This window comes from Nerophis lumbriciformis, linkage group LG01 (genome assembly GCF_033978685.3).
Source record: "Nerophis lumbriciformis linkage group LG01, RoL_Nlum_v2.1, whole genome shotgun sequence".
Classification (NCBI taxonomy): Eukaryota; Metazoa; Chordata; class Actinopteri; order Syngnathiformes; family Syngnathidae; genus Nerophis; species Nerophis lumbriciformis.
The window spans coordinates 26,543,118-26,565,191 of NC_084548.2; the positions used below are offsets into that span (position 1 = coordinate 26,543,118).

Genomic DNA, 22,074 nt, shown 5'->3' on the forward strand with positions numbered 1-22,074 from the left:
AATTAACGTTTTAATCATGCACTTTCTCTTGCTACTTCAAGGCTTGAATGTTTGATTCATTCATTATTGTTATTTTATTTTCAAATTTATTATTAGCCTGTGGAAAAAGTTTATTTTGATATCTACCTCAGAAGGCTGCAAATAGAAAAGAGGCATTACATTTTTATTTAAATTTTATTTGATATGCCATTGATATTTTTTAATTATTATTAGAAACTCGATTTTGCATGTCACTATAAAGTTATATAAGCCTTGCTTGTTCAATATTCAATGCAAAACTTGTTTGGGTCCCTATTAAAAGGTTAATTTGTTCAACTTTGGCCCGCGGCTTTGTTCAGTTTTATATTTTGGCCCACTCTGTATTTGAGTTTGACACCCCTGCTGTACACTGTTTGTTTGGTGTAAAGGTTCAGGTTCAACGTAAAGACAAAATCACTTTAACTCACCTTCATGTTGCCAAGTCTTCTTCCTCGATCAACCACCAGAAACTTCTTGATGATGTCTCTGTGGGGGGGACACAAACACAGTGAGTAAGGGACAGTCAATCTTTAGGCAATACAGTGGTACTTTATTTTTAGGCCCTACGGTGTATATGATTCAGATTTTGAGGAAGGTGTTTGCCAAACTTTGTCCCGGTTTTCATAAACCCCTTTAGTTGGGGACGGTGTGGCTCGTGTGGTAGAGCGGCCCTGCCATCAACTTGAGGGTTCCTGGTTTGATCCCCAGCTTCCGCCATCCTCGTCAAGTCCGTTGTGTCCTTGACAAAGACACTTCAGCCTTGCTCCTGATGGGTGCTGGTTAGCGCCTTGCATGGCAGCTCCCGCCATCAGTGTGTAAATGTGTGTGTGAATGGGTGAATGTGGAAATTGTGTCAAAGCGCTTTGAGTACCTTAAAGGTAGAAAAGCGCCATACAAGTATAACCCATTTACCCTTTACTTATCGCACATATCAAACTAGTCTGTTTTCCTGCATATCATCCTGTGGAATGGAATGTTCAAACAAAAAAACCTGCACGTTCACAACTCAATTGCTGTACTTTTTTTTAATTGTGTCAGACCACAAACAAATCCACAATTGGACCAAAGAATGTTTGATAAAAAATAGAAACACTATTAAATTTAAGAAAGAATTTGCCGCAAAGTATGAAGGTCACCTTTTCCCCTTCCACTGATCGCTGTCTTGGCCAACAAGTCTTCAATAAAGATAAAAGTTATGTTAAATGTTAACATTTTCACATTGTTTTCTGCATATAAAATTATAATTATTCTTTATAAAATGTGTTTTGTGTTAATATTTTTGGGTGTCTGAAACGGATTAAATGGATTTACATTATTTTTCATGGGAAAAATTGCTTTAGTTTTTCAACGTTTCAGTTTTCTTCTGAACTTTTCTAACGGCTTAGTAACAAAAACCTGTACCTACACCAAAATAGACTACACAACAAGATACAACACCACGACAGATACATTAAATGTCACAGGGAAATAATGGAGATGTACAATTATGATTACCGGTACTTGGATTTTAAACTCAGGGTATAATCAAACTAAGGCTGAAACGACGCGTCGACGTAGTCGACGTCATCGGTTACATAAATACGTCGACGTCGTTTTTATGCTTCGACGCGTCGCATATTTACGTCACACTGCCGTCATGGCGGAGCGCAAAGCAGATGATGCGAGCGGTGCGAGCGAGGGAAAAAAAGCACGCCAAAAGTCGTCAAAAGTGTGGGAGTATTTCAATAAACTGCCTAATAATGTTGTAGCGGTGAACAGCTGTCTCGTCAGCTGAAGCGCGAGCTCGCAACTGTGGCTGTTTAGCAACCAGCCAAACCCCACTTAATAAAATTATATTTTATCTTAGAGCACATCCGCATCCCTATTCACCTAGGCAACCCCAGGAAATGTATATAATTCGGCATTATTTCGGCCAGTCGGCTTATAAAATCAGAGCCGATCAGTTTACGTTCACGCGCAGGTATAACGCGGCGCGCTCCTGTCTCATCTGCTGGTGTGCGAGCCCGGTAATTAGACCGCTGTGTCAAATCAAGGAGTACAAAAGACGCCAGCGCCGAGTGGAAAAAGGTTTAGTTCATTACAGATAACCCAGAGTTGTGCCAAAAGTATGTAAGATTTAATATTTCTCTTCGTGGGTGTGGCGCACCTGTTGCGCTGGTGAGATGGGGGGGGGGGGGTTGTGTGCATGTAGCGTGCTTAGTCTGGAGGCTAAATACACACAGTGTGTTATGTAACTGTTGTTTAGTGTTGATATTCTTTGCTCAATTTAAAGTGTTGGATTTAACTGTGTTGGTGAGGGCGTAGAAAAAGGGGCATTTTTCTACCAGTAGACAGCGTTTAAGATTGAGTGTTTCACTGCTAAATTAATAATATATTTATATTGAATATGGATTTTAAATATGTATCTAAATAGGTGGTTAATTGGTTAGGTATTTATGTATTTGCATATTGGGTTTTCTGTTGCATTTATCTATTGTGTTTCTGGTGTTAAATGTATTTTATATGTATCTTGGTGCATTTATGTTGAGACAATTTATTTAAAATCTGTTTTAACTTAAAGGGAAAAGATGTGTCCATTTTCTTGCACTTGTTTAATGGTTAAGAGTTTGATAGCCTAATTAATAGTTGTAAATTATGGGATTGATAATTGATTGATTTTTTACAGCATGTTAATCTTGTGGTGTTTTGTCCTTAAAGGTTTTTCACCTACTAAAGAAGCTAAAGGCTACTAAAGGCTACTAAAGGCTACTAAAGACAGCTAATGACAGCTAAAGAAACTAAAGTCTATTAACACTGCTAAAGACTGCTAAAAAGACTAAAGAAGAAAAAAGAAGCTGTTTCTTGGTTGGAAAAACTGTTGCAAACTAAAGGAAAATAAAAGGAAAAAGTAACTACGGTCTGGTCTTTTGAGTGAAATCCAGAAGCCACATTCAGCATTGGTACATCCCTTCAAGTGTGGGATAAGCACAGCGAAAAAAGCAAAACACTTGACAGTTGTTGTATGCACACTGTGTCGAGCGGAAATGGCCTATCATAGCAGCACAACGGCTATGAAGGAACATTTGAAAAGAAAACACCCGACAGCGTTCTTGCCATCACCATCAACTAGTCAATCGTCCGCGTGAGTATACGTTGTCATCATTACACAAAATCATGAATGTGTCATTTGTATCTGCGTTGTAAATTCATAAACTAAAACACTGTTTCGCTCTGAGAGGCGCGTTTGGCGTGCCTGTTCAGTGTTTACAAAGACGCGCTCCTCTTTAACGCTAACGTTAATTAGTTGTGCAAATACCTTTTACAACATTAACAGTTACATATACTATGTACAAACCAACAATTAACTTTCACTTTAATCATACTATCATTGTTGTGTTATTAAGCAAAATAAGCAATACTTTTACTTTTGTTGAAATGTTTACACTGTTACAGAATATTTCGTTTTGCACTTTTTTGTATTGGATGTTTATCTTTATTTTTGCACATTTGAAAGCAAAATAAGCAATACTTTTACTTTAGAAATGCTTATAATATTGCAGAATATTAAGATTTGCACTGGATGTTTACTTTTATATTTGCACATTAAAAAGCAAATAAGCTACTTTTAATTTTGTTAAATGTTAAAAGTTTTAAATGTTTACATTGTTACAGAATATTTTGTCATGTTGTTGTCAATGTTGACTGAGTGGCCATACTTTTTTTTTTGTATATAAAAGTCATGCCTTTTGAAAAAACTGGCCAACATTTATTTTTTCATCTTCATTTTAAATAAAAAAAATAATCGGTAAAAGGAAAAATAATCTATAGATTAATCGAAAAAATAATCTATAGATTAACCGATTAATCGAAAAAATAATCTATAGATTAATCGATAGAAAAATAATCGTTAGCTGCAGCCTTAAATCAAACTAGGATTTTACTGCACTTTGGTCTCCTTCCAATGTTAAGAAAAATGGCATCACAAACTAAAAAGTCACATTATTATTTTTCCTGAAATATCTTTGACCTTTGTTTTGTGCTGGCGTTCATTGTTTTTTCAACCTAATTCAAACATGTAAAGATTTGGTGTAAAATATTTATCAGTAAATACATGGCGAAGGTGTAGGATTAAACATGAGCTTTACTTCTTCCTACTACTTTTCAGATATGGTATGTTGAATTGTGCAAATGTACCCATGTGATATTCCTTAATATAACTTGTTAATCATGTCTGAAACAAATGAATCATAACCTTGAACCATAACCATACCTTAAAGGGGAACTGCACTTTTTTTTTGGAAATGTGTCTATCATTCACAATCCTTATGTAAGACATGAACACATGTGCTTTTCTTTTTTTATGCATTCTAACACGTAGATAAACGCTAGCAAAAGTCAGCAACAATGGAGCCAAAAGAGGACGCTCTATTCTGCCTATAAAGCACTCTAAAAAATACAAACACCATCAAGGTTTTATGTACATGCTGTTAGAGTATACATATGCAATGTAGTAACAGACACATTCAAAATAACATTTAATATTTACATATTTTGTTTATTTTAAGCATACAATGGCGCAATAATTTTTCAGACGCATCACAATTGCTGCTTTTCCCTTCAACAACAACACGGCATACAGCATACTTCATGAGAGACAACAAAGACTATTTTGACACAAATGATGATCCAGAAACTAATCTTTTTTAGCCTGAACAGAAGGAGGATGAGCAACAAGTTTTAGAAGCTGTGTGCTAAACAGATGCAGCTTTCGTGAAACACTAATCATGCAGCTGTATTGCTAAGTGCTGAATAAGATATATGAACTACAAACATAATAAAGCAACCACTTACTGTAAAATGTCAGCTCTCATTGGGTAGCGGACTGATAGGATGCTCATTTCGTTCTGTTTTGATGAAGAATTCATTATAATTCTCACTAATGGTTAAAAAAAAAAAAGTTGCCGCAAACGAGCGTCTTTTTGCTCAGTATGACAATATAGCTAGTTTTCTGTGGTCACGGCGCCACTAAAAATAGATTGTCTGCTTTAGCGCTTATAATGACAATATTGCTACTACTTGGTTAATACTCAGGACACAAGATTTAAATAGTGTATTGTTAGCAGTTTTTGGATGTTTTTTTTAGAAGGCTTTATTGGCGGAATAGTGTACTCCCATTATCTGCATTGTTAGCCACCTCGTACTTGCCGTATATTGCAAGTTAGAATGCATAAAAAAAATATTATATATTTTACAGTTCAAGTTTAAATAGTACAAAGTTGTTTATGGCGAAGAGAAAACTGAAAGTATTTCATAAGAGTTGAGAAATGTTCAATAATTAAATCGAATTTATCGATTTAGAACCTAATGAATCGACATTGCATTGATTTAAGGAATTGACCATGTTACCTAGCCCTAACAAATGGTGTGAATTGTATGCATTCAAAATTAAAGCTTACTTGACATAGAAATCTAGATGACGTGGAAAGTCCAGTTTTCCTGCCAGGATTTTTTGGTAGATTCCAAAAGGATTGTCATCAAAGAAAGGTGGATACCTGAAGAAAAAAAGTATATGTTATATGGACATCGCAACATATCGTCTGAACAGAAAATAAGTATTGATGGTACCCAAATTAAAATCGTAAATGAGAATACATTTTTGGGAGTAATAATTGATAGTAAACTATCATGGAAACCTCATGTGAGACACATTAAAACAAAAATCTCCAAAAGCCTCTCAATTATAAACAAAGCAAAACTATACCTCAATGAAAATGCACTCCGTACTCTATACAGCACCTTGGTACTCCCATACCTTACATACTGTGTTGAAGTATGGGGGAATACTTACCACAACACAATTCATCCTTTGATCATATGACAGAAAAGAGCAGTGCGGATCATTCACAACGTTGGTTATTTAGAACATACTCATAATCTGTTTATGCAATCAAAGTTGCTCAAATTTGATGACCTTGTTAAATATAATACATTAATAATCTTATATAAAGCATTTAACAAATTATTGCCGCCTAATCTACAATGTATTTTTATAAGACGAGTGCAGATTCATAACTTGAGAGGCTTTGGAGTTTACTCATTGCCGAGAGCTCAAACCACTCGTAAACGTTTTTGTGTGTCTGTATGCGGGGTAAAACTATGGAACAAACTGGACTTACAACACAAGCAATGCCAAACTATTAATCGATTTATACTGTTATACAAACATCGGGTCTGGTTCAAATATAGAGATTAGGGATGTCCGATAATGGCTTTTTGCCGATATCCGATATTGTCCAACTCTTAATTACCAATACCGATATCAACCGATACCGATATATACAGTCGTGGAATTAACACATTACTATGCCTAATTTGGACAACTAGATATGGTGAAGATAAGGTCCTTTTAAAAAAATAAAATAAAATAAGATAAATAAATTAAAAACATTTTCTTGAATAAAAAAGAAAGTAAAACAATATAAAAACAGTTACATAGAAACTAGTAATTAATGAAAATGAGTACAGTTAACTGTTAAAGGTTAGTACTATTAGTGGACCAGCAGCACGCACAATCATGTGTGCTTACGGACTGTATCCCTTGCAGACTGTATTGATATATGTTGATATATAATGTAGGAACCAGAATATTAATAACAGAAATAAACAACCCTTTTGTGTGAATGAGTGTGAATGAGTGTAAATGGGGGAGGGAGTTTTTTTGGGTTGGTGCACTAATTGTAAGTTTATCTTGTGTTTTTTATGTTGATTTGATAAAAAATATTATCGGACATCTCTAATAGAGATGAGGGTCTTTAATTTGAACTGCTGTTGTACTCTGTCTCAAAGTGTTAACATGTGCTCAATTTTTCCTTACCATTATTGCTATGTTGTCTATTACCATTGTTGGTATTTTGTCTATTACCATTGTTGGTATATTTATTATTCTTACATTGTTGATACAAATTATTGTTACAGTTTAATAATTATTGTTACCTGTGGTAATGCCACTATGATACAACATTTGTATTATAATCCTTGAACAAAGTAAGAGTGAAATTCATGTGAATAATCACTGAATGGAGAACTGGGGGTGGGATTAAATAAATTACCTTCTTCCCACTCCCTTTCAGGCAAAACTGGACAATCATGCATTACATACTATACATTACCGTTTGCACTATATTAATTTATATTATTATGTGTTGTCAACTTTGTACTTTTTTTTTTTATCATTTTTTTTTTTTTTTTATGTCATTGCATGAAATAAATAAATAAATGAAAAAAAAAATATATATAATATATATGTGCCTGTACGTATATATGCAGATTGCAGCACGCCAATAGGAGGATAAGTTTCCCTAAAACACGTGATTGATTATATTACTATATATCTATTCTGCTTCCTACCATGTGCTGGTTTAATGCACACCACTGGTTGATATAAAAATATCATACCCACACCCCAAACTGGTCAAAGTCAGTAATTAGTAAATACAGCAGTACGCACCCTGCCAGCATTTCAAAGATGAGGATCCCGAGAGCCCACCAGTCCACTGCTCGACCGTGACCTTTGCTTTGGATGACTTCTGGAGCTAGATACTCTGGAGTGCCACAGAGTGTCCAGGTTCTACTCAAAAAAACAAATAAAGAAGATGTCAGGCTCCTATTGACCCATTATGAAGATCAGCACGGGGTGCATGCATGTGTGAGGTTGTAGAGTGCTTTACATTAATAGAGAATTTTACACCACCTTTCTACAAGGTTCTGGAGAAAAAACGTTTTATATGCATTGCTGTACAGATGTACACAATGAACTGAATCTATTTATAAATGTCATAATTTTAAATTAGTTTTTGCTGTCAGCCTTATTGTTTCAGAAAATTCTCAGGTCCCTAATTTATGGTAGTACCACAATTGTGCAAGCGCTACAGGCATATGTTTCTAAAAATGTATTGCAGTATTTTAAACACAGACTTACAGATAGTCAATCTGGTCATGTTAAATAAAATAATAAACAATAAAACAAATGGAATGTGAAGTTTGTCAAAATAAGTAATTTACAAAAGGATATAAAGTACAATAAATATGCAGATTAGAAAAAAAAGTACAAAGTTATGTGAAATATGTATACTTTAGCTTTCCTTGATTAATTTGGAAAATCACATTTCAAAAAAACAACATGTTCTGTTAATATCATTTGTTTCTTATGATATACTAGGTATATCTTGGATTTTTGTAAAGTTTAGACCATTAAAAAGATGTAAATAGTTTTTATAATAGGGTTACTCTAACAGAAAGAGACAGGATGTAAAACAAATTGAAAATGTATTTTAAAGGTTAGGAATGTGTATTTCAGAGCGGTTATTAGTCCATGAAACACACTGATCTATCATGTCATTTAAGTAAAGTATTCCTAATCTCAACTAATTCTGTTTATAAAATATAGCCCTCACACAAACACTATCTTGCATTCAAATCTCTGCACCACCGTGGACAAGACCAAAGAGCTGTCAAAGGACCTCACCGACAAGACTGTAAACCTGCCCAAGACTGTAAAGTACTATAAGTTTAAACATCCACACCTGACACGCAAGGAAAATGTAATGTGGTCACAAAATAGCAAAATGGAGGTGTTTACAGGGAAATATTAAAATATGAATCCAATAATAGCATCCCTACTGTCAAAGCGTGCAAAAAACCTTGAGTTACCAAATGACAGCCTCGAAAACTTCTGGTTTTGAAGCAAATCCGTACAGACGAGAGGACCAAAATCCCTCATGAGATGCGTGCAACTCTGCTGACCAACTGCAAGAAATGTCTGATCTGTGCTCATCAACAACACTTTTTACAATAATTACTAAAATCACCTTTTGTATTGGAATGAAATACTTATTTTGACTTATTTATATATAACTTACACATCCTGTCTCTGTTACAACAAACCTATTTAATTTTAACTTTAAACACAGGAAGTGACTAAATGTAAGCAGACAAATAGTATACAGTATAAAGCTAGGTGAAAAAGGGCTAACTGTTAAAGGCTAACTTTGGGTGTAAACATGTGATTAAATTATATTATATTTACCTTATAGTACCGTATTTTCCGCACTATAAGGCACACCTAAAAACCTCCAATTTCCTCAAAAGCTGACAGTGCGCTTTATAATCCGGTGCGCCTTATATATGGACCAATATTGGGCCACAACAGGTCTCGCAACTACGGTAACTACGCCGACTTCATTTTCCCCCTTCTACGGCTGCTTACCGTTGAAGAAGATGCGCTTCTTCTACTACGGGGGAAAATGAAGTCGGCGGCTTCTTACCGTAGAAGAAGAAGAGCTTCTTCTTCTACAGTAAGCAGCCGCCAACTTCTGCTTACCGTAGAAGAAGAAACGCTTCTTCTTGTACGGGGGAAAATGAAGTCGGCGGCTGCTAACCGTAGTTGCGAGACCTAAACTTTATGTAAAGACCCAAAAATGGGTCCTATTAAGAGACACGCTTACGACGCAGAGTTTAAACTCAAGGCGATAGAACAGCAGCGAGAGAATTTAACATTAACGAATCAATGGTGCGGAAGTGGAGGAAGCAACATGATGACCTGCGCCAAGTAAAGAAGACTAAACAGAGTTTCCGAGGGAACAAAACGAGATGGCTACAGTTGGAGGACAAACTCGAACATTGAGTTGTTGAACAGAGAGCAGCAAGTAGAAGTGTCAGTACAATCACTATTTGTTTTGTTGACATTCCCTTTAGCACAGCTCCATCTAATGGATGCATAACGTAACCCCAGCCTCTACTGTAGCGTCTATTCTATGCGCCTTATAATGCAGTGCGCCTTATATATGAATAGAGTTTTAAAATAGGCCATTCATTGAAGGTGCGCCTTATAATCTGGTGCGCCTTATAGTGCGGAAAATACGGTAATTGGATGCTAAAATGAGAATAAATCAATGAGCACAAATGATTTGACTATAAGGACCTCTCAGAAAGCTTCTTGGCAAAGCCGAAGTCGGTCAGACGGATATGGCCCTCCCTGTCCAGCAGGATGTTCTCTGGCTTTAGGTCACGGTAGACAATGTCTATAGAGTGCAGGTATTCAATAGCACAGACAATCTCAGAAGCGTAGAAGAGAGCTGTTGTGTTGATGAAACGGCCACGGTTGCGAAGGTAGCTGAAGAGCTCCCCGCCAGGCACGTAATCCATCAACATATAGAGGAAGCGTTCGTCATGGTGCGTCCAAAACCTGGCAAAGAACAAAATGCTGTTTAAGTCATTTGTGTCTAGATTCAAGTTAGGCAAATATATTGATGTTTATTAAACAAATGCAGAAGTGCAACCACATTTTTTCAGGCCAAAGGACCAGTAAGTTAACTTGATATTTTTGCAATTTTTCCATCCATCCATCCATCCATCCATCCATTTTCTACCGCTTGTCCCTTTTGGGATCGCGGGGGTGCTGGAGACTATCTCAGCTGCATTCGGACGGAAGGCGGTGTACACCTTGGACAAGTCGTCACCTCATCGCAGGCCCAACACAGATAGACAGACAACATTCACGCTCATATTCACACACTAGGGCCAACTTCAAAGGCAGCACGGTGGCACAGGGGTTAGTGCATGTGCCTCACAATACGAAGGTCCTGAGTAGTCCCGAGTTCAATCCCGGGCTCGTGATCTTTCTGTGTGGAGTTTGCATGTTCTCCCCGTGACTGCATGTGTTCTCTCCGGGTACTCCGGCTTCCTCCCACCGCCAAAAACATGCACCTGGGGATAGGTTGATTGGCAACACTAAATTGGCCCTAGTATGTTCAATTTTTCCAATAGAGATTAAAAGCACTCATTAATAACAAGAAACGCAAGGTCCCAGATGACCACAGGACCTCCAACACGGCATCCTCAAGTTGTTTATTAAGATTACCAGTTAACTGTAATTACCTGAAAGCTCCCACTTTGCTGAAATCAGAGATACCGTTTGTTGCACCTCCCTGCATACAACCAAGTAAACAACATGTCCACTAGAACTCTCAGCTCCTCTTGGGAGAGAAAAGGCTCACACTTGCAGACCAATACTTTGGAAACCTTTTAAACTTACAGGCGTTTTTTTTTTAAAAAGTCCCTAAATGTTGCAGAACTACTCTACACGTAAATTAAAATTTGATTGGCCGGTAGTGTCACGTGGAGCCCAGCGCCGGCTAGAAATAGCTAACCTCCGTACCTTATTGTTGCATTTGCTTTACAAGTCCGATAAAATTGTCCATATGTTTTTCATGCCTAAAAATTCAATAATGTTTTTTTACAGGATGTGCAAGAACCCTGAATGTTGTCATGAAAACATTTTGGATGTTTACTTCAATACGGTTCAATAAACAGTTTGTTACAGTGATTCTTGCTACCCACATGCTCACCACCAAAGCTGTAAACCTAGTGAGAAAACTGGAACATAATGGCTGAAAGACATCTAGACAAAAGTCCCTGAAAGCTTAAAAATCAAATAAGTATCGGAATCATAAGGAACTTATATGTAGGTATGGGTACCAAATTCGGTACTTAAATAGGTACAGTTGGTTCTCCCGGGTAGATTCACGTAAAATTAAACAGTCCAGTATTTTGACCCACAGCTGGTTGCAGACCCAGCACTGGCTCAAACACTCGGCAGGCAAACAGGCGCATTCATAGCTGACTGCCTTATATACTGTTGCAATTTTCCAACAGAACTTAAAACTAAGGCTCCACTTTTCAAAATGCGCTACCTCGATGCTAATTTACATTGAAAATGCCAAATACATGCTACTGATTACCATGTAATATATTTTACATGGCAATTTCAACACCTCCAAAATTGTTAATCAAAAATACAACTAAGATGCATGTTTCAATCAAGCAGCTGGTTTATGAGAAGTGTAATTCTTACAGACAAATACTTTGTAGGGCTCAACAAAAGACAAGACTTTGCATCCAACTTAATGGCAAAGACTACTTTCCAATTAAGGCAACACACGGAGGACAAACTAAAATAAATGCATACTTGCATGATGTAACAACTGGACAGCACAGTTGTCATTATCAGCTCAGTGTCAAATGAACAATTACTACCACATAAATACACACAAAAGTACAAAAAATTGGCACCGTTGAGTACTGATAACGATTCCATAGGTACCGTAAATTGGTAAATGTAAAAAAATATCTATCTCTACTTCTTTGGATATGATGAGCTTTGTATGAAGCTTGGGAAACTAACTCACAGTCGGATGAGGAATGGGTGGTTGACCTCTTTCAGCACGGCTTTTTCATTGAAGACATGCTGCTCCTGCTTTAGGCGGATTACGTCAGGGATCCTCATCTGCTTCAGGGCATAGAAGGTCCTGCTCTTCTTCTCTCGAACCAGATAAACGCGACCAAATGTTCCTGTACCTGAGGAGGGGCAACATAGGCAAAGGAAAGGTTTAATGTGTGCAACAAAGAAGCACCACAAAATAATGAATGAAAGGGAGGTGGTGAACTAAACAGAAAACTGAAAAGTCAGGGTATTTCAGCCTCGTCAACAAGAAGTGTATGTTGGTGTGAAATAGGGAATCCCCCATTCACAAGTTTTACCCATCCGTTCATTTATTTGGACTGCCACAAATACATTTGGCACTACCTGTTTGTCCTCACTTAAAAACACTTTATAGTAGAATTGAGTGTCCGCCCTGAGATCGGTAGGTTGTGAGTTCAAACCCCGGCCGAGTCATACCAAAGATTATAAAAATGGGACCCATTACCTCCCTGCTTGGCACTAAGCATCAAGGGTTGGAATTGGGGGTTAAATCACCAAAAATGATTCCCGGGCGCAGCACCGCTGCTGCCCACTGCTCCTCTCACCTCCCAGGGGGTGAACAAGGGGATGGGTCAAATGCAGAGGAAAAATGTCACCACACCTAGTGTGTGTGTGACAATCATTGGTACTTTAACTTAACTTAATTGGACTGTCTGCAAAAGCAGCTTGTTATTACAACTAGGGCGGTATGCACCGTAACTCTGCTCCTTATCACACCTCATACGCACATACCGTAGCTGACGATGTTGTGCATTTTGACACTTTTTAGCAATACAGTATTATTCTCTATCCCTGATCATTCTATTTGTTTATCTTCTCTTAAAGGGGAACTGCAGTTTTTATTTTTATTTTATCTATAATTTACAACCGCTATGTGAGACAAGAACATATGTTTTTCTCTTTTTTATGCATTCTGATTTGTAATATTTGGCTCCTACTACACGGCTAGCAATGTAGCTCTATCCCGCCCATAAAGCCCTCTAAAAATATTCCATAAACGGCAACAATACTCCTTTACATGTCATGACATACATATTAACCAATTATTAACAACATTGCTATTGAGAGCTAACGCTGAGGAACTACTTTTAGCGATGCCATGATCACAGAGATGTAACTATCTTATGCAGCTATTGACAAATTGAGCCGGTGAGCTGCTGCATCACCTCTGAGTTGGTGAAAGGGTGTGCTAGATTATGAATCACCCACCAATCACACTTGTTAAATAGAAGGTTGTGGCCATAAATCAAGAAGTTGGTCAAATTTGACATTCAATATAGCCCCATAGACATTGCGAAGATCGACACAAAAAGACACTCATTTGCGTCACATTTTTATTTATATTTTTACTTCAGTGAGTATTATGCTGAATTTAACAACTAAACGAAAAACACAAGTCTTGAGAGCAGACATTAACTGTGTCTGAATTAGGCGGCTGCATCATCCTTTACAGTGCGCATTTGTAGGGTGCTGACATCATCGCGGTGCGCGAAGGCTGTCCCAATTCAAAAAAGTCCCAAGTGTCCTACAAATCCGGACAAATGTGTTTTCTCCCAACTCCAGGTACCAACACATGAAACACATTTAATAATTATTTCAGGAACAAAATGTTTTTATCCACAAACTCAAAGATGATTTGAACAAAAAGTGTCTGCAGAGTTTTTTAGTACAAGTTATATCAGAAGAGTTGTTAGATATAAAAATGCCTTTCTCTAATTAAATTAGTAAATGTCTTGGCCCTGGGATGAGGTGGCACTTGGCCAGGGTGTACCCTGCCTTCCCCCTGAGTGCAGCTGGGATAGGATCCAGCACCCCCCACCACCCTGAGAGGTACAAGCGGTAGAAAATGGATGGATGGATGGGTTTATTCTCCTAGTCGGGACCAATACAGTATAGTTCAGTCACAAAGACATTTGATTGCCTGCAAATCCGCATTCAGGGCAGGATTACTGCGCACAACAACTTGAACTCAAGCAATGCAACTGAAGTGTGTCACTGAAGTTGCTGCTCTTTCCAAATGTTCTGTTTCAATTTCTATGCTAGTGTTAGTCACAGTCATTTATTTTATTCTTCTGGGCTGCACTTCCAGCGGTGTAATGGGAAGAGGCACAACGCTGATTGAACATTAATTACGTCGTGACAAGCCTGACTTTCGCGACTGTGGAATGGGAGGTCACGCACACATGTACACAAACACACGCACTCACAGACACACACAGGATCCCGGGCAATAAGGGCAAATTGTTTCGTGTCGGCCATGTACCAAGCATTGTTTCTCACTTCCTCCCCTACTGTTTACTACTGCGCAGTGACGTGCAGTCACTGGAGGCAGGTGAGGCGGGGCCTCACGTGCCATCATGGAAAGAAAAAAAAATGTAAAAAGAAAAAAAAGTGGATTAAATTGTTATATGTATCCAGTGATTATACTATAAAGTTATTTTCCATTTAACTTCACCAGTTTTAGATTATTTTTATTCAAAATCGCTGAATTTTCACATTTGCCGTTCAAATACTGAGAAGAGACGGTGCCGTGAACAGCAGCCAGTTGAGGCACGTCACTGCATTGTGCCTCACCATGGATTGTGGACTCGGCTAACTGCTGGCCTGCTGTGCAGTGAGACCGTATTGCTATATGAACTATATTATACATTTCCATAGTTTAGTTAGTTGAGGTATATAATGTACAGTGTATTTTGTCAACAACTGTATGTGTGTAACGTATTTCTTGTGCTGAGCGATCATAAAACGGCTGCAAAAGACGCACTGGCTGAGGCTCGCAGTAATCCCGCCTCCTGCACCCCCGCCGTAGAATGCACCCCCTGATGGGAGTGTTATATCAACTAAAGCCCACACTTAAACTTTCCACGTTCAAGATTGAATCTATTTAAAAAAGTTATTTCATAAGAAGCCAAAAAGTGCAAAAACAATAATGTTCGTGTTGGAGTACCGTATTTTCCGCACCATAAGGCGCCCTGGGTTATAAGCCGCGCCTTCAATGAACGGCATATTTCAAAACTTTGTCCACCTATAAGCCGCCCCGTGTTATAAGCCGCATCTAACTGCGCTAAAGGAATGTCAAAAAAACAGTCAGATAGGTCAGTCAAACTTTAATAATATATTAAAAACCAGCGTGATGTGGGCGCGCATGGAGTCGTATATCAACATGGACGGAGCTGCGTGAAAAAAGCCACCCGGCCTCTTCGCGTAAACTTACCTTAACCACTCGCTCATCTTTTCTTCATCCATCCATCCCTTCGAGTTAGCTTTTATGATGACGCCGGCTGGAAAGGTCTCTTTTGGCAAGGTCTTCCTTTTGAATATCACCATGGGTGGAAGTTTCTGGCCATTAGCATGGCAAGCTAGAACCACAGTGAAGGATGACTTCTCATTCCCTGTGGTGCGAATATTCACCGTACGTGCTCCCGTTGTATCCACAGTGCGGTTCACAGGAATATCAAAAGTCAGTGGAACCTCGTCCATGTTGATAATGTTCTCTGGCCGGATCTTTTTTTCAGCTATCTTGTTTTTACAATATGCACGGAAAGTAGCCAGCTTTTCTTGAAAGTCTTTAGGCAGTTGCTGTGAAATAGTAGTCCGTGTGCGGATGGAGAGATTGCGTCTTTTCATGAACCGGAAACCTGTCGCTTTGTAGGAGCCATTTTGTGGTCTTTACAGATGTAAACACACAAAGGAAATGAAACGTAATATCCGCGCTCTTCTTCTTCTTCTTCTTCTACGCGGGCGGGTGGTTGCTTACAGTAGAAGAAGAAGCGCTTCCTGTTCTATGGGGGCGGGTGCTTACCTTGGCGGTTGCTTGCGTAGAAGAAGAAGCACTTCCTCTTCTACGGGGAAAAAAGATGGCGGCTGTTTACCGTAGTTGCGAGACCGAAACTTTATGAAAATGAATCTTAATATTAATCCATATATAAAGCGCACCGGGTTATAAGCCGCACTGTCAGCTTTTGAGTAAATTTGTGGTTTTTAGGTGCGGCTAATAGTGCGGAAAATACGGTAGTTGTGAATGACTGCAGGGCCACAACATTAGCATTCATTCATTAACATTCACAACTCCTCCAACACGAACATTATTGTTTTTGCACTTTTTGGCTTCTTATTAAATAACTTTTGTAACCTATTTTTATGGGCTTTCCTCTTTGTGATGTTAAGTTCCTGTTATGCGCTGTTATACAGTATATGCCTTGAGCTCTTATTTTGAAGGCGCTAAGAGCGGAAGTGATGACACGTTGGAGTGGAGCGGAGGTTTTTGAAAGAAGGTAAATAAAGTGGTCCTCGTGTAAACTGGAGCCCCCGTGTTTGTTATTTTGTAGTTTCATACAGTATAGGCGACATTTATAAACCCTTGGTTACACTTTTTCATACCTGCCAACTTTTGAAATCAGAAAAACCTAGTAGCCAGGGTCCAAGGGCCGCAGGCCCCGGTAGGTCCAGGACAAAGTCCTGGTGGGGGGTTCCTTCGCCCCCCGACGCAAAATGATTATTAGCATTCAGACAGGTTAAAATGTTGCTAAAACCATCACTTTTCTATCAGTCACAGTGACTTTTCAAAATAAAAATATTACAGCAAAAATCATATGGGTTGATTGACATGTTTATTCTGTAAGCTAACTTCAATAGTTTGAAATTATTTTGACAGTTAATGCCAGTTATCCTGTCAACCTTTCACAAGACTTCAGTTTGTTAATTGAAAGTATAAACAGTATAAACACGTTTTACAGTAAACAAATGGTAAAACAGTACTAAACAATTCCATTAAAAAAAAAAATTGGTGTCATTATTAACTTTCTGTCCAAGCTTGTATAATCTACTGCCTTGTTCAATTGTAAAAAATATTCTGTGCCTAAAATTCACATTTCTATCACAATTATCATACTGTAAACATGGTAAGCTAACTTCATTAAAATTAATAGTCCTGTCAATAGCATGGAATTACAATTCAAATGTAGTTTTTTTGTAAGCCTTTCAAAAGAATTCAAAATATGAAAAATTAATGAAAATTAATTTAAGCCATCAGACACTTGAAAAGTGGCACATCACATCTCTAATGTAATCATTTTAACTTTTCAACAGAAATAGCACTGCAAAAATATTAAGGACATACTTCTGTATTTTGGTAGTTATGCTGTCAACATTTAACAAGATTTCTTCAACTTGGACTTGAAAGCATAAATAGTATAAACACTTTTAACAGTATAACAGTACTAAACAATTCCAATAGATAACATTGGTGTCATTACCTTTTTGTTTGCTCAATTATTGCCTCCGTAAATAAAACTTCGGCATTTATCACATCCAAAGAATCTGTTTGGGCGACGACAAACGTTGAAAGTTTCCACTTGTGTCGCTAGCAACGGCATTAGACTTGTGTTTTTTTGTCCCAACGTGGTCTTTTACATCGCTAATTCCTCCGTGTCCGATCGAAAAATCTTGTCTGCACAAGGTGCAATTCGCGTAGTTTTCACCCTTTTTGGAACGGATAATTATTCCCGGATAGGCTTTTGAATATTCTTCACGGAATGACTGCAGTTTTCTTTTCGGTTTAAGCCTCGTATGCGATTTTTCTCCGGCTGATTCCATGATCGTTCGCTCGTTTGGAAACAATGGCAACTGGTGCCTCGTGCTTGGCAGCGGTGCTATAAATAGCCTCGCGCATGTGTAACAGGTACGTTAGCTATTATAGTAGACGTTCTCAATATTTGGGCTAATCAGAAGTCTAGATTACGACTCGGAGAGAGTAGGACAGACACAATTAAATGCTTTAAATTATACTGGTGTTATTTAAATATGTACAGTGCAACAAATAGTGGACATACATTGATAGGAATGGCCATTCAAAACAAAAGAAAAAAACAGCAAGGGTTCAGGTAATTCATAACAGGTAGTATCAAAAGTTCTTAAAAGGTCATATGAGGCTGATCGCAGTCCATATGCGCATTCAGAGTTCATACAGCCACACGGTTTGGGGTTGTGGGTATGGCAGTTTGTAGTGAGAGTTCAGTTTATGGGCAGGGTGTGTATGAGGTAGTGCAAAGGGCCGCAGAGCAATGAGGTGCGAGGCAAGGGGTTCGGCTATAAGCCGCCTACCGGCCCGATCAGAGCAGGTGGAGTTCAGGGGTTGAGAGGTGGAGATCCTTGGGCTCAGTTTCGAGGCCTATCTACAGCTCGCCATCCAAGACTTAGGGACCTGGCCTGCGTAAGCACAGGACCCGAAGTTCAATCAATGTGCGCACATAACATCAATATTAAGTCATCTATCGTTAGACCTTCAATAAATAAGTTACACTTATTATTATCATTATTAGCTATAATACTGCTAACATTAACAATATTTAAACAATCACATGCATGTATAAAATAAACACGACAGTACACAATGTTGTCACTATGACGGGAGTAACATTAACAATAACAGTGACGTCACTATGACGGGTGTAACCGCACACCAGCGGCAGTATTCATTCATTGTCTTTACCATAGCATAAAAAGTGCAAATAGCCTTAAAACGCCACAACACTCAGTTACCATATGTAAATACTCAAAATAAAGACTCGACATAAATATAAATTCAATCGGATCAGAAACATTGGAGGAAACGGGATTAAAACCCGATGCTAACCGCCCATAGGAAATACATGGGTACGGCTAGTCGCTACTATTAGCAAACAGATTCACTTACCAACTCGGCTTAATATCTTATCATCGACACACTCTCTCGTCGCAACACGTCCCTGATGTTCGGCACCTACAAGTATACAATTAGTTGTAAAATGTTGGACGGTTGTTTTTACAATATGCAAGCAAACGACAACTTTAAAACATACCGGCTTCATATGTCCCCAGGCTTAGCCACCGCACCTGGCAGCCATCTGGAATGCTGGATTTTATAGAGCGTGATTGGCTGCAGCGGGTCACGTGAGCGCGTGTGTTAAACTCGCGAGATTAAACGTGGAAATGGCGCAGGTAATATGAGGAGATGTCATGAGAGGAAATATGGCTTATTTCCCACCCGTGTTACACATGGCATTCGGAATGGCTCGATAGGAAGTTACGGGAAGCAGTGTCGATTGTCATTGTTGTTACGCGATTTCGTGAATAAAACTTAAAAATTTTTTTTTTTTTTAATTAATGAAAAACCGTATTTTTTATCACTGCAACCGTAACCCGGAATAGGTTGATGAAAACCGTACTAATTACGGGAAAACCGGAGTAGTTGGCAGGTATGCTTTTTTAAATAGATTCAATCATGCACGTGGAAAGTTTAAGTGAGGGCTTTAGTTGATTTAACACTCCCGTCAGGGGGTGCATTACGGCGGGGGTGCATTAATCCAGCACAACAGAGGCGCATGGACTTCATTTATAAGTAAAGGTAAGACCATAATAACGTTTTTTTTTAATTAAATGTGCTTTTTTGTGTGCTACAGTTTGTATGTGTAAAGTTAAAGTTAAGTTAAAGTACCAATGATTGTCACACACACTAGGTGTAATGAAATTTGTCCTCTGCATTTGACCCATCCCCTTGTTCACCCCCTGGGAGGTGAGGGGAGCAGTGGGCAGCAGCGGCGCCGCGCCCGGGAATAATTTTTGGTGATTTAACCCCCAATTCCAACCTTTGATGCTGAGTGCCAAGCAGGGAAGAATGCTGGTATGAGCTTTTAAACATAACCTGTTAACTGCTGCCAATCAAATAGTGAATAAGATACTCTTTAGGGTTCATATGTTTGTAAATCTGACTGTGATGAAGTCAGTGCCTCACCAGCCATGAACCTCACCGCACGTCACTGCTACTGCGGTATCTTCTAACACAGTGTTTTTCAACGTTTTCTGAGCCAAGGCACATTTTTTTCATTGAAAAAATCCAGAGGCACACCACCAGCAGAAAACATAAATTTTTTTTAACTCAGCAGCCGATATTGACAATAAAAAGTCGTTCTCGCAATTGTTGGATATGAATTCAAACTAGAGATGTCTGATAATATCGGCAGGCCGATATATGCGTTAAAATGTAATATCGGAAATTATCGGTATCGTTTGTTTTTTTTATCGGTATTGTTTTTTTTAAATTAATTTATTTTTTTATTAAATCAACATAAAAAACACAAGATACACTTACAATTAGTGCACCAACCCAAAAAACCTCCCTCCCCCATTTACACTCATTCGCACAAAAGGGTTGTTTCTTTCTGTTATTAATATTCTGGTTCCTACATTATATATCAATATATATCAATACAGTCTGCAAGGGATACAGTCCGTAAGCACACATGATTGTGCGTACTGCTGGTCCACTAATAGTACTAACCTTTAACAGTTAATTTGACTAATTTTCGTTAATTACTAGTTTCTATGTAACTGTTTTTATATTGTTTTACTTTCTTTTTTATTCAAGAAAATGTTTTTAATTTATTTATCTTATTCTATTATATATATATTTTTTTAAAGTACCTTATCTTCATCATACCTGGTTGTCCAAATTAGGCATAATAATGTGTTAATTCCACGACTGTATATATCGGTTGATATCAGTATCGGTTGACATCGGTATCGGTAATTAAAGAGTTGGACAATCTCGGAATATCGGATATCGGCAAAAAAAACATTATTGGACACCCCTAATTCAAACCATAAACAACCATGCATCACTATAGCTCTTGTCTCAAAATAAGTGTGCTGTCACGACCTGTCACACCACGCCGTAACTTATTTTGACGTTTTTGGTGTTTTCCTGTGTGTAGTGTTTTAGTTCTTGTCTTGCGGTCCTATTTTTGGTGGCTTTTCCTGTTTTGTTGGTATTTTCCTGTAGCAGTTTCATGAGTTCCTTGAACGCTATTCCCCGCACCTGCTTTGTTTTCGCAATCGAGACTATTTAAGTTGTGCAGACGCTATCCTTCTTTGTGGGGACATTGTTGATTGTCATGTCATGTACGGATGTAATTTGTGGACGCCATCTGCCCCACACGCTGTAAGTCTTTGCTGTCGTCCAGCATTCTGTTTTTGTTTACTTTGCAGCCAGTTCAGTTTTAGTTTAATTTTGCATAACCATCCCTAAGCTTAAAGGGGAACATTATCACAATTTCAGAAGGGTTAAAACCATTAAAAATCAGTTCCCAGTGGCTTATTATATTTTTCGAAGTTTTTTTCAAAATTTTACCCATCACGCAATATCCCTAAAAAAAGCTTCAAAGTGCCTGATTTTAACCATCGTTATATACACACCCGTCCATTTTCCTGTGACGTCACACAGTGATGCCAATACAAACAAACATGGCGGTTAGAACAGCAAGGTATAGCGACATTAGCTCGGATTCAGACTCGGATTTCAGCGGCTTAAGCGATTCAACAGATTACGCATGTATTGAAACGGATGGTTGTAGTGTGGAGGCAGGTAGCGAAAACGAAATTGAAGAAGAAACTGAAGCTATTGAGCCATATCGGTTTGAACCGTATGCAAGCGAAACCGACGAAAACGACACAACACCAGCGACACGGGAGAAAGCGAGGACAAATTCGGCGATCGCCTTCTAACCAACGATTGGTATGTGTTTGTTTGGCATTAAAGGAAACTAACAACTATGAACTAGGTTTACAGCATATGAAATACATTTGGCAACAACATGCACTTTGAGAGTGCAGACAGCCCAGTTTTCATCAATTAATATATTCTGTAGACATACCCTCATCCGCTCTCTTTTCCTGAAAGCTGATCTGTCCAGTCCAATTGGAAATGCATCTGCTTTGAGTGT

General features: G+C 38.3%; 1 protein-coding gene across 2 annotated transcripts in view; it reads right to left on the reverse strand.

Annotated features, from left to right (window-relative positions):
* prkx (protein kinase X-linked) overlaps nt 1–22,074 on the reverse strand; it is a 38,825-nt gene that overhangs the window by 5,340 nt on the left and 11,411 nt on the right. The window contains exons 2-7 of one of the 2 annotated variants that reach the window (XM_061978255.1): nt 19,011–19,076; nt 12,243–12,411; nt 9,977–10,240; nt 7,505–7,624; nt 5,454–5,549; nt 447–504 (exon numbers count right to left, since the gene is read on the reverse strand). In XM_061978255.1, coding sequence (XP_061834239.1) covers nt 447–504; nt 5,454–5,549; nt 7,505–7,624; nt 9,977–10,240; nt 12,243–12,411; nt 19,011–19,076 — 773 coding nt within the window. The remainder of the gene's footprint in view (nt 1–446; nt 505–5,453; nt 5,550–7,504; nt 7,625–9,976; nt 10,241–12,242; nt 12,412–19,010; nt 19,077–22,074) is intronic. The other variant, XM_061978263.1, reaches the window with a different exon arrangement.